Raw genomic sequence first — 12,036 nt, forward strand, 5'->3', positions numbered from 1 at the left:
TTTACCCCCTGTCCATATAACTAGCGTTTAGGCAACTGAAGATGTACGGGCCGGAATTTTACCCCCCGGAATTTTACCCCCCGGAATTTTACCCCCTGGCTGATTTTAAAAAATTGAATGATTGATTTTCTTATTTCTTTTTTTAATTAATTGTAAACATTTCATTATTTAGTAGCCTATCTTTATTTATTTATTTTGTAATCTCAACTAAGTTAACAGAATTCGATGTTTTATTTTGAGCATATTAACCAACAGTTGGCTTCAAAGATCGAATCCTGACACTCGAATCTCAAAATTAATATTAAAACCATGTTCGATTAGTTAATGTTACATATAAATTAAGATAGGCTACTTAATAATAAAATGTTTACCATTAAATTAAAACTGAATGACGATAATTAATCATTCTCGCTAATTTATATCTAGTCAGGGGGTAAAATTCCGGGGGGTAAAATTCCGGGGGTAAAATTCCGGGGGTAAAAATCCGGGGGGTAAAATTCCGGGGGTAAAATTCCGGGGGGTAAAATTCCGGGCCGTACATTCTAGGTTTTTATAATTTGATGAGTTCTGATTAAACTCACAACCGTGAAAATATATGTTTAATTCCGCGTTTAATCCATCGAGCTGATGTCGCGAAACTCAAAAGTTCGCGGCCGGAATTTTACCCCCTGGTTTGTGACGTCACGTTTGCCCAGGGGGTAAAATTCCAGGGGGATAAAAATCCGCTACCCCATAAATTTCCCCTGCTATAAGCCAGACCAGTAATATACAGGTTTGCTGCATTAGGGGCACTGTATTCAGTATCTGCTTCTGTTGTTATTATAGTAGACTACACACACGTTATCACTGACTAGCATAGCAATGAACCAACTAAACAATTCAATCAATTGACTCATCACCAATAGAAATTGTTTACTACTTTCAAAAATAGTTTTCCTCAAATAGGGAAAATCCCTTTGCTTTACTATGCATATATTAGACGCCCTGCCTATAAAATACAATAAAACTACTTTCACCTTAAGACATTAATTTTCATGACAGTATACAATGATTAAAATTATAATTATTGTGTAAACCATTTTAAATATAATACAGTAATCCGGGGCTAAACAGCTGTTTTAAATATAATTATTAATACTTTAGTCTGTTGTTTAAAGTCATATTCCTCATCAGGCAATTTAATCATGGGTATAAAAAACAGGTAAAAATGTAGGAATACCATATATTGTAATGGTATCACTAAAAACCAAGAAACGAAGCTTGAAAACATATTTAACCCTCTACAAGCATACACAACATTAAAGGGGTCCACATTATCTAATTACAGTACCATAGATATTTTAGTTTTTCAGAACTCTATGAATTATACAGTGGTTTCACCTTTTTGTAATCACAAATTGATACAATTTTATTAAAAGAAGTAAATAATTTATTTATGGTTAGTTCAAATTTAATTTTATGAATATAATTTAAAACACTTCATGGAAGAATCATTTTGGGTTGGTTTCATTCTTAATTTAGTCACTTTTAAGGTTAAGTATTATGAGGAGAGATTTAGGAGTGGGATGTTTTGAAATCTTAAATATTGTAAAACAACCTAGTGTAAAAGTTGCTGCGATTTTTTTATTTTGAAAGTGTTTAAGCTATTCAAAACCTACATAGGGAAATAGCTCATCCCCCTTATAATAATAATTGATATGCCAGTACTTAACATAAATTAATAACTTTAGTTTGATCTAGTATATCACTAGAATAACAATATTTGTAACAATATCATGCTAATACAATTGGATGTAGAAGCAAATTGTCAACGTAAATTGATTAGTTTGGATTTTACAATAGGAAATTAAATGTTACGTGTTTATGTTTGTGAAAAAGGTAATTATTTTATTTCAGATTGAAATGTATTCCATAAAGTAAGTACATAACTTGTAGTAATATTTGACAATATTAAAAATAATAATTGTATCAATATATTATCTTAATTTAATGCTAAATAATATTGTTAATTTACATTCTAAAATCAATATAGAGTGATATCATTTGAGTGGTATCTTCACCAATTAGTGTGTCTACAACCGTGCAATGAATCAAAACGTGAAATCATTTCAATAACACCAACAATTAATTGTAGTTAGTTTAGTTCTGAAATGAACAATTATCTTATATTACATGTTTTTACAAATAAGTACTTACAAATCATAGTCTTTCCGAATCTTGAGATTTGTTTTGTTTTCTCTCTTCTGTCAGTCATGAGCAGTTTCTAGTTCTTCTCTAGTTAGACTAGACTCAGATTCTACAGGCAGACTAACTATCGTTGGTGATAAGGATGCAATATTTCATCAAGGTTGATAAAAGTTCAACTCGCTTTTAGACTTCTCGGTTTCCGGTAATAGTGGAATGGTGGATTGCGAAGAATCAACACAAAACATTTATATTTTCCTGAATAAGCCTGTTCATTCATATTTATCTACCTGAATTAAATTAATTTAACAATATTGTACAGTTAATGTTTGTTATTAAATACCACGATTTGTGTATATTTTTTTGGATCCAATATAATACTTCTCTACATATCTTGCAGAAAAGTAATATTAAAATTACCCCTCCTGAGGCATACGTCAATACTCCGTTTACCTGTTTAGTTTTTCACCAAAATATAGCCAAAATATGTCAGATTTACTCCCTATTAAATAAAATATGGTTTATTGGGTACTCTTCTATGGCCAAATGTTAATAGTTTAGTATAAATCAAATTTGATCAAACTATAAAGTTATTGATATACAACTGAAACTATAGTTGACTATATCCACAAACCATGAAAATAAAACGGTCAATTGTTCTCGTAAAAATAACCTCAGGATTTTAAATTTACATTTTAACCATAACTATTCAACGTACACCAACGCTTAAATTTAGGCTACAAATTTATTTGTATTTTTGAGCTCTACAAAATAAATTGATTTTCCAGACTTACCTTTTGACATTGACGAGATTTTCATTATCAGGCATTGCGTTTGTATATTGATGCTGACAAAATTTTCCTTACTTATTTTTTAGAGTAAATTTAATAATAGTTTTCACTTACTATTTGGTTGAAAGGCAAAGGTAAAACAGTGTGAAAAAATACATAATTCTCTTAGTTGAGATACATTTGAATTTCATAAAATAGTTTATGGATAAAGAACTGATAACACAACGCAAAGGCACCTAATGGACATAAATGTGTAAGGTATTATGATCTATGGTGTAATATTCTAATCTAAACTCTTTAAGATATTTTTTGATTTGCAATATTTGACTTATAGTGATTTGAAGCAGATTATCATTTTTATCATGAATGATTCAAATATTTTTAAAATTAATAGCACAGTTAGTCAAAAATGCTTAAAAATAACGAGGGGAGCACCTAGTAAAAATATGCGGTTTTTTTAGAGTGAAAAATAATCGTGCACAAATTGTTCATATTGATATTGTGTGCTATTATAACTTGTTTCCAAGGCAAAACGAATCCAATGCAATAACCTTTTACCTTTAAAAGATTATGTTCGTTTCACTCAATTATTAGGTGAATAAAACTTATAACTTATGATAAATTAAATTTATTGGTTGTAGATGTACACCTTAAGAGTGAATTACTTACCTTAATCAGGTTACAATTATCACCTTACCTTTCATTAGCTTACCTTATTATTAAATAAGGTAGGCTATTTCAAAATTCATTTTCATAAACTGTTCCGTCTCTTATTTACAACATGACTGTTGTTAAACATATAACTGGGGGATCAGCTGTTAAACATTTAACTGGAGGATCAGCTGTTAAACATTTAACTGGGGGATCAGCTGTTAAACATTTAACTGGGGGATCAGCTGTTAAATTACGATTCAAATGTTAACCAAAGAAACAAAACACAAGAGGGGTGAAGCCCTAAAGAAATCACCTTTTTGTTAGCATTAGTCACTCTGCTACATAATAAGCTTTAAAACGACACTTCAATCGTTAAGATCGGTCAAGTAGGACAACTGAAAAAGGGGTGTTACATAGAAACCCTTTACTGTATTTAGTATACAGTATGTAATGTAGAATATACAGTAGATACTGCAAAATAAGTTGAAAATACGATTTTTTATATTACAAAAATGTATTTGTGTAGGGTACTAAAATTTGGCGACAACTTATATATTAACAATAGGACAGTTTGAAAAATATATTTAAACGTTACCTTTTTATATCTAGTGTAAAATAAAAATACGTACTTCAATTTATTTTCAAAACAAAAAAATAAGAAATCTTCGGGAAATTAAAACTACTAGCATAGTTTGGCCATTTATTTTATTTCATACAATACAATTGAAACAAATACAGTTATAAGGTTAAGATCTTGAAAATGCATCCAAAATATTTAAATATAACATCTATATCTAAGTCTAGTGTATAGTCTGATATGTAGTGAGTGCATCTGAAGGTGCACCTTATGATATGTATGCTGACTCGCCCCGACTGTAGGACGAACGGAACGCAAGTAACAAGAACAGTAACAGCACATCTACATGCACTTCGGACAGGTCTACACTCATAAATGCATCGGAAACTCAACTTGTATTCTATAAAATATGAAAACTTAACAATAATAAATGCTACACATTGTACTCATTAGTATATATAAATCTTACAACAGAGGTGTATTATAAAAATATCGCTCGAAGCCAAATCAACGTCAGATAAATCTATCGCACTAGGGAAGCTAGGAATAGAATGGGCAGAATATTAATGTCATCACAAATGAATCGAGAATACAAAAATAAACTGTTACATCACAAACAACGATTGGCAGACAGGTTGTCATGAGACTTACTCTATGTAGAATAAGCCTGAAAATAACCTTAAATATTTTCAGTTTTTCAACTATATATCGGTATTGCCCTTTTTAAATTCCCATTCTTTCAACCATCGTGTTTTACATTGAACAGGTCAATTTTATGTTGGTTTTCATTGTCGAACATTTCAAATTCTTTGAAAGTGGTTTTTAACTAGGGATGATATTTGTTAGGTACTTATAACAAATTTCCGACCCATTTCTGACAATAATAGTTAACGAAATCTAAAACATATTTAGGCCCATACAGGTACTTTGAGGGACTTGAGGACGATTTACTACCAAAACGCCTCTAATTCAGTTTATACTAATATGTTGTAAAATAGATTTTTAAAATAACAAAATACAATAACTTATCGTTTGTATTTAAAAACGATATTTAAATTGTAGATACTTAACCAGCTCTTCAACAACACCTTCTAATAATATTTTACAAAGCTTTATACTATATAACAGAAGTACAATTTGCAGCAAACTGTCAACATAAGCAGTGAGCAGCCTTAAAGTACTAAACTTTGTGCACATTATTTGAAACCTTACCTTAAAAACTTAACAAGTATAATATCACATAAGTTTGAAACCAGATAAGCGATGAGATGTAAAATATCGTACTTTAGTCAACACGCTTATAGTCCTTAGTATAAAAGTGTAAAAAATGATACAATGAAGTATTTAAAAGCGGTTGATAGGATTTGAGAAAAAATTTTATAGAATAAAAGACGACACTTTTTGACATCCGTAACTTACGAAGAATGCTTTACTCCGAACAAGGACTTAGGCTTTCCCTTACCAGAACATGTAAAGCACAACGTGGATTAGACTGAACCAAGCGAAATAGTAAGTAACTAAGGACAAAGGTATTCTTAACCTAAACAGTTACAGAAATAATCAGTTGAAATCACTATTTTAAGTAGGCCTTGGGTAGGGAGTTACATTTAACATAAAACAGTGTATCGGCCTTAACGCTGTATACTGTTGACTAGGAGCTACTAGGTCTCTGGGACCCTCTGAAACAAAGCAAACAAATCAACAATGAAATTTTATATTTCAAACGTTGGAAAAAACTTGTGTTAAAGGTTTTATACTTTCCGAGGTACAAATTCCCAAAACTGGGTCCATATTTTTGAATGACCATGTATACTGTACTGATACACCTAAAAAAACTAAATATAAAATAATTTTTTTTACTTGGTATTTTATAGTACGGTACAATATCATAATCATCAGGGCTATAACTACAAGCCAATCTGCCAGGTGGTGCTTGCAAAGAGCTATAATAACCTCTAACGCTCACAAACTACATTTGGAGTTTCAAAAATCACACAAATAAATCGGTAGCTCCAAATAACCCCATTGCATTAATTATTTTCAGTAATGCAAATTAATTGGATTGTATCAATTTGTAAACATTGAAGTAAAACCATCTAATCTTTTTACATTTTGGTAACATTTCTTTGTAACAGAAGATTATTCTAGTTTTAAGGATATATTTTAATAAAAGAAACCCATTTCGTCCGCCTGATGGGAGAGTATAACGCTATACTGTATAACGAGTGTGGGCTCAATCACCTTAAAACAGCGACTACAATGTCTTAGCGCTTGAGGTGGTTGTAACCATTGGCAACGCTCTTGGAGGTGAGTCTCTTCTCACCCGCAGTACGCTCCATCTCGACCATCTTGACCTGGTCCGAGGCCACGGGGCCGATACACACCAGGGGGTCCTTGAAGTAGGAGCAAACCTGCAACACGAATAATCACTCGATAGGCTTTGTTTCAAGTCCATGTTTGATGGTGGTAATAATATTATGATACGCCAACAGTTATGTCTATTTCCCCCCCTTGGCTGGGTTGGTGTACACATCTGGTATATTATATATTTTTTTCGCATGAGGGCAAGATCAGGTTCAAGATACCGAAACGATGTGAAAATCTTTATTTTAATAATCGTAACGGAAAATTTCCGTAAGCTAATAATTCCTGAAATTTATTTATTAGCCTAATGTGGTATCTAAAAATAATTAACAATTATAAAAAAAATATTTAAGTATTCGGATGAACGTGGCTTCTTATTTTACACTAGAAATAGGGCAAGTACAGCTCTTTGAAGATGTTCGACCGTTTGTTTTACAATATCGGACTGAAATAACTATGTGAATGTGAATACTCTTCTATCAACCTCTCTATACCTTTGGGAAATAAAGTTGGTTTTAACAAGTATTCCTCAATGAGATATTTTACTGGAAAGAGTGTATCAAAGAGGTACTGAGAGAATTGTGGACCATACAGACGGTCAGTATTCAATACAGGCATCCACGGGGAGTGCATTGACAGCTTCTCTGATTGACACGGTTCAAGACAGCTATACGAGGAAGAGAATTGAATTTACGCTATTCTGCAATTATTGTACCCTTTCCAACCACTCCTTTGAAATACTGTAATTGTATGTATTATAGCTGCGCAACTTAAAAATAAACAATAGTTGGATAAGTAATGTTATATGCACCAAATTCCTGCAAGAACTCAATGACATCGTCAGGATGGTTCTTTCCCAATAGACTATGGGAAAGGAATAAAACTCACCCGCTATTAAAATAAACATTGACAAGTTACGAAAAAGTTCCACAAATAATATATTTTAGAGTTCTCTATTAATTTTAAAATTTATTTATTTGAATAGGCCTGTAGGCCTACTACACAGTATTTCCCACACTAAAAAAACAAAATTATTGTTCTGGAAAAGTCATAATCTACAATTGCAGATTACAACTAAATATCAAAATATGGCCTGTGTTGCGCAAGGATTAATGAGTAGGCCCTACCTTGCGTGCTGCTTGGCGGTGTCTACGCTGGAACTGGCAACACAACCCCTTGTGGATATCACACTCACTGCTCATCATACAGTCTTCACCTATAAACACAACACATTAAATACAGCAACTGACAACACAACCCCTTGTGGATATCACACTCACTGCTCATCATACAGTCTTCACCTATAAACAACACATTAAATACAGCAACTGGCAACACAACCCCTTGTGGATATCACACTCACTACTCATCATACAGTCTTCACCTATAAACACAACACATTAAATACAGAAACTGACAACACAACCCCTTGTGGATATCACACTCACTGCTCATCATACAGTCTTCACCTATAAACACAACACATTAAATACAGCAACTGGCAACACAACCCCTTGTGGATATCACACTCACTGCTCATCATACAGTCTTCACCTATAAACACAACACATTAAATACAGAAACTGACAACACAACCCCTTGTGGATATCACACTCACTGCTCATCATACAGTCTTCACCTATAAACACAACACATTAAATACAGAAACTGGCAACACAACCCCTTGTGGATATCACACTCACTGCTCATCATACAGTCTTCACCTATAAACACAACACATTAAATACAGAAACTGGCAACACAACCCCTTGTGGCTATCACACTCACTGCTCATCATACAGTCTTCACCTATAAACACAACACATTAAATACAGAAACTGACAACACAACCCCTTGTGGATATCACACTCACTGCTCATCATACAGTCTTCACCTATAAACAACACATTAAATACAGAAACTGACAACACAACCCCTTGTGGATATCACACTCTCTGCTCATCATACAGTCTTCACCTATAAACAACACATTAAATACAGAAACTGACAACACAACCCCTTGTGGATATCACACTCACTGCTCATCATACAGTCTTCACCTATAAACAACACATTAAATACATCAACTGACAACACAACCCCTTGTGGATATCACACTCGCTGCTCATCATACAGTCTTCACCTATAAACAACACATTAAATACAGAAACTGACAACACAACCCCTTGTGGATATCACACTCACTGCTCATCATACAGTCTTCACCTATAAACAACACATTAAATACATCAACTGACAACACAACCACATGTGGATATCACACTCACTGCTCATCATACAGTCTTCACCTATAAACACAACACATTAAATACAGAAACTGACAACACAACCCCTTGTGGATATCACACTCACTGCTCATCATACAGTCTTCACCTATAAACAACACATTAAATACAGAAACTGACAACACAACCCCTTGTGGATATCACACTCTCTGCTCATCATACAGTCTTCACCTATAAACAACACATTAAATACAGAAACTGACAACACAACCCCTTGTGGATATCACACTCACTGCTCATCATACAGTCTTCACCTATAAACAACACATTAAATACATCAACTGACAACACAACCCCTTGTGGATATCACACTCGCTGCTCATCATACAGTCTTCACCTATAAACAACACATTAAATACAGAAACTGACAACACAACCCCTTGTGGATATCACACTCACTGCTCATCATACAGTCTTCACCTATAAACAACACATTAAATACATCAACTGACAACACAACCACATGTGGATATCACACTCACTGCTCATCATACAGTCTTCACCTATAAACACAACACATTAAATACAGAAACTGACAACACAACCTCTTGTGGATATCACACTAACTGCTCATCATACAGTCTTCACCTATAAACAACACATTAAATACAGAAACTGACAACACAACCCCTTGTGGATATCACACTCACTGCTCATCATACAGTCTTCACCTATAAACAACACATTAATACAGAAACTGACAACACAACCCCTTGTGGATATCACACTCACTGCTCATCATACAGTCTTCACCTATAAACAACACATTAAATACAGAAACTGGCAACACAACCCCTTGTGGATATCACACTCACTGCTCATCATACAATCTTCACCTATAAACAACACAATAAATACAGAAACTGGCAACACAACCCCTTGTGGATATCACACTCACTGCTCATCATACAGTCTTCACCTATAAACAACACATTAAATACAGAAACTGGCAACACAACCCCTTGTGGATATCACACTCACTGCTCATCATACAGTCTTCACCTATAAACAACACATTAAATACATCAACTGACAACACAACCCCTTGTGGATATCACACTCGCTGCTCATCATACAGTCTTCACCTATAAACAACACATTAAATACAGAAACTGACAACACAACCCCTTGTGGATATCACACTCGCTGCTCATCATACAGTCTTCACCTATAAACAACACATTAAATACAGAAACTGACAACACAACCACTTGTGGATATCACACTCACTGCTCATCATACAGTCTTCACCTATAAACAACACATTAAATACAGAAACTGACAACACAACGACTTGTGGATATCACACTCACTACTCATCATACAGTCTTCACCTATAAACACAACACATTAAACACAGAAACTGACAACACAACCACTTGTGGATATCACACTCACTGCTCATCATACAGTCTTCACCTATAAACAACACATTAAATACAGCAACTGACAACACAACCCCTTGTGGATATCACACTCACTGCTCATCATACAGTCTTCACCTATAAACAACACATTAAATACAGAAATTGACAACACAACCCCTTGTGGATATCACACTCACTGCTCATCATACAGTCTTCAAACACAACACATTATATACAGCAACTGACAACACAACCCCTTGTGGATATCACACTCACTGCTCATCATACAGTCTTCACCTATAAACACAACACATTAAATACAGAAACTGGCAACACAACCCCATGTGGATATCACACTCACAGTCTTCACCTATAAACACTACACATTAAATACAGAAACTGACAACACAACCCCTTGTGGATATCACACTCGCTGCTCATCATACAGTCTTCACCTATAAACAACACATTAATACAGAAACTGACAACACAACCCCTTGTGGATATCACACTCGCTGCTCATCATACAGTCTTCACCTATAAACACAACACATTAAATACAGCAACTGACAACACAACCCCTTGTGTATATCACACTCACTGCTCATCATACAGTCTTCACCTATAAACACAACACATTAAATACAGCAACTGACAACACAACCCCTTGTGTATATCACACTCACTGCTCATCATACAGTCTTCACCTATAAACAACACATTAAATACAGAAACTGACAACACAACCCCTTGTGGATATCACACTCTCTGCTCATCATACAGTCTTCACCTATAAACAACACATTAAATACAGAAACTGACAACACAACCCCTTGTGGATATCACACTCACTGCTCATCATACAGTCTTCACCTATAAACAACACATTAAATACATCAACTGACAACACAACCACTTGTGGATATCACACTCACTGCTCATCATACAGTCTTCACCTATAAACAACACATTAAATACAGAAACTGACAACACAACCACTTGTGGATATCACACTCACTGCTCATCATACAGTCTTCACCTATAAACAACACATTAAATACATCAACTGACAACACAACCCCTTGTGGATATCACACTCCCCATGTAGCACAGATGGTTGGGCCAACGTTGGCCAACTGTGGAACAGTTGGTCGATGGTTGGTTGGAGCTTCCACAACCAACAAACCGTTGTCCAACTGTATATCTCGTAGTTGGGCCAACCAATATTTACAACTGTGGACCAACATTGGTTCATTGTTAATGAAATACATTAATATGCATTGCTGGGTATCATACATCAAGCCAACTGTTGTCCAACCGTTTTTCACTCCGCTGGACCAACAAAAGATATTTTTGTTGGACCAACGATGGTCCATAGTTGAGTTTACACGACTTTCATTCTCTGGGTCTAGCTTTCACAACATAATTATAATAAAATATCTGGTTTTACAATACCTTTATCAGTTCCAAAAGTTTCCAAAAGTTTTTGGAACTGATAAAGGTATTGTAAAACCAGATATTTTATATATTACAGTTCCGGGGCTACAACAATGAATTTTAATAATTATAATAATGCAAATATTTTTTAAATTAATATTCTTTAACTTATTTGCAACAATTTAAGGGGAAAGAGTAATTAATCATATAACAGTTAATTATAATAGCATTAATAATCTAACGGTAATTAATTAATCTATATTCAAATACCAGTATCCTCTCTAACTCAAAAAAAAAAAAAATAACTACTTATGATGCCTTAACAGATTAACAGAATAATATTATACTGTGTAGTA

General features: G+C 33.9%; 1 protein-coding gene across 1 annotated transcript in view; it reads right to left on the reverse strand.

The window, feature by feature from the left end:
• Positions 1–4,316: 4,316 nt before the first annotated feature.
• The window catches only part of LOC128998532 (ITG-like peptide), a 95,931-nt gene continuing 88,211 nt past the window's right edge, over positions 4,317–12,036 (reverse strand). Inside the window, exons 5-7 of the mRNA XM_054424704.1 lie at positions 7,698–7,786; positions 6,448–6,617; positions 4,317–5,885 (exon numbers count right to left, since the gene is read on the reverse strand). Coding sequence (XP_054280679.1) covers positions 6,471–6,617; positions 7,698–7,786 — 236 coding nt within the window. The 3' untranslated portion in view covers positions 4,317–5,885; positions 6,448–6,470. The remainder of the gene's footprint in view (positions 5,886–6,447; positions 6,618–7,697; positions 7,787–12,036) is intronic.

This window comes from Macrosteles quadrilineatus, unplaced genomic scaffold (genome assembly GCF_028750875.1).
Source record: "Macrosteles quadrilineatus isolate MER2022 unplaced genomic scaffold, UCM_ALF_1.0 Scaffold_7__1_contigs__length_78375512, whole genome shotgun sequence".
Classification (NCBI taxonomy): domain Eukaryota; kingdom Metazoa; phylum Arthropoda; class Insecta; order Hemiptera; family Cicadellidae; genus Macrosteles; species Macrosteles quadrilineatus.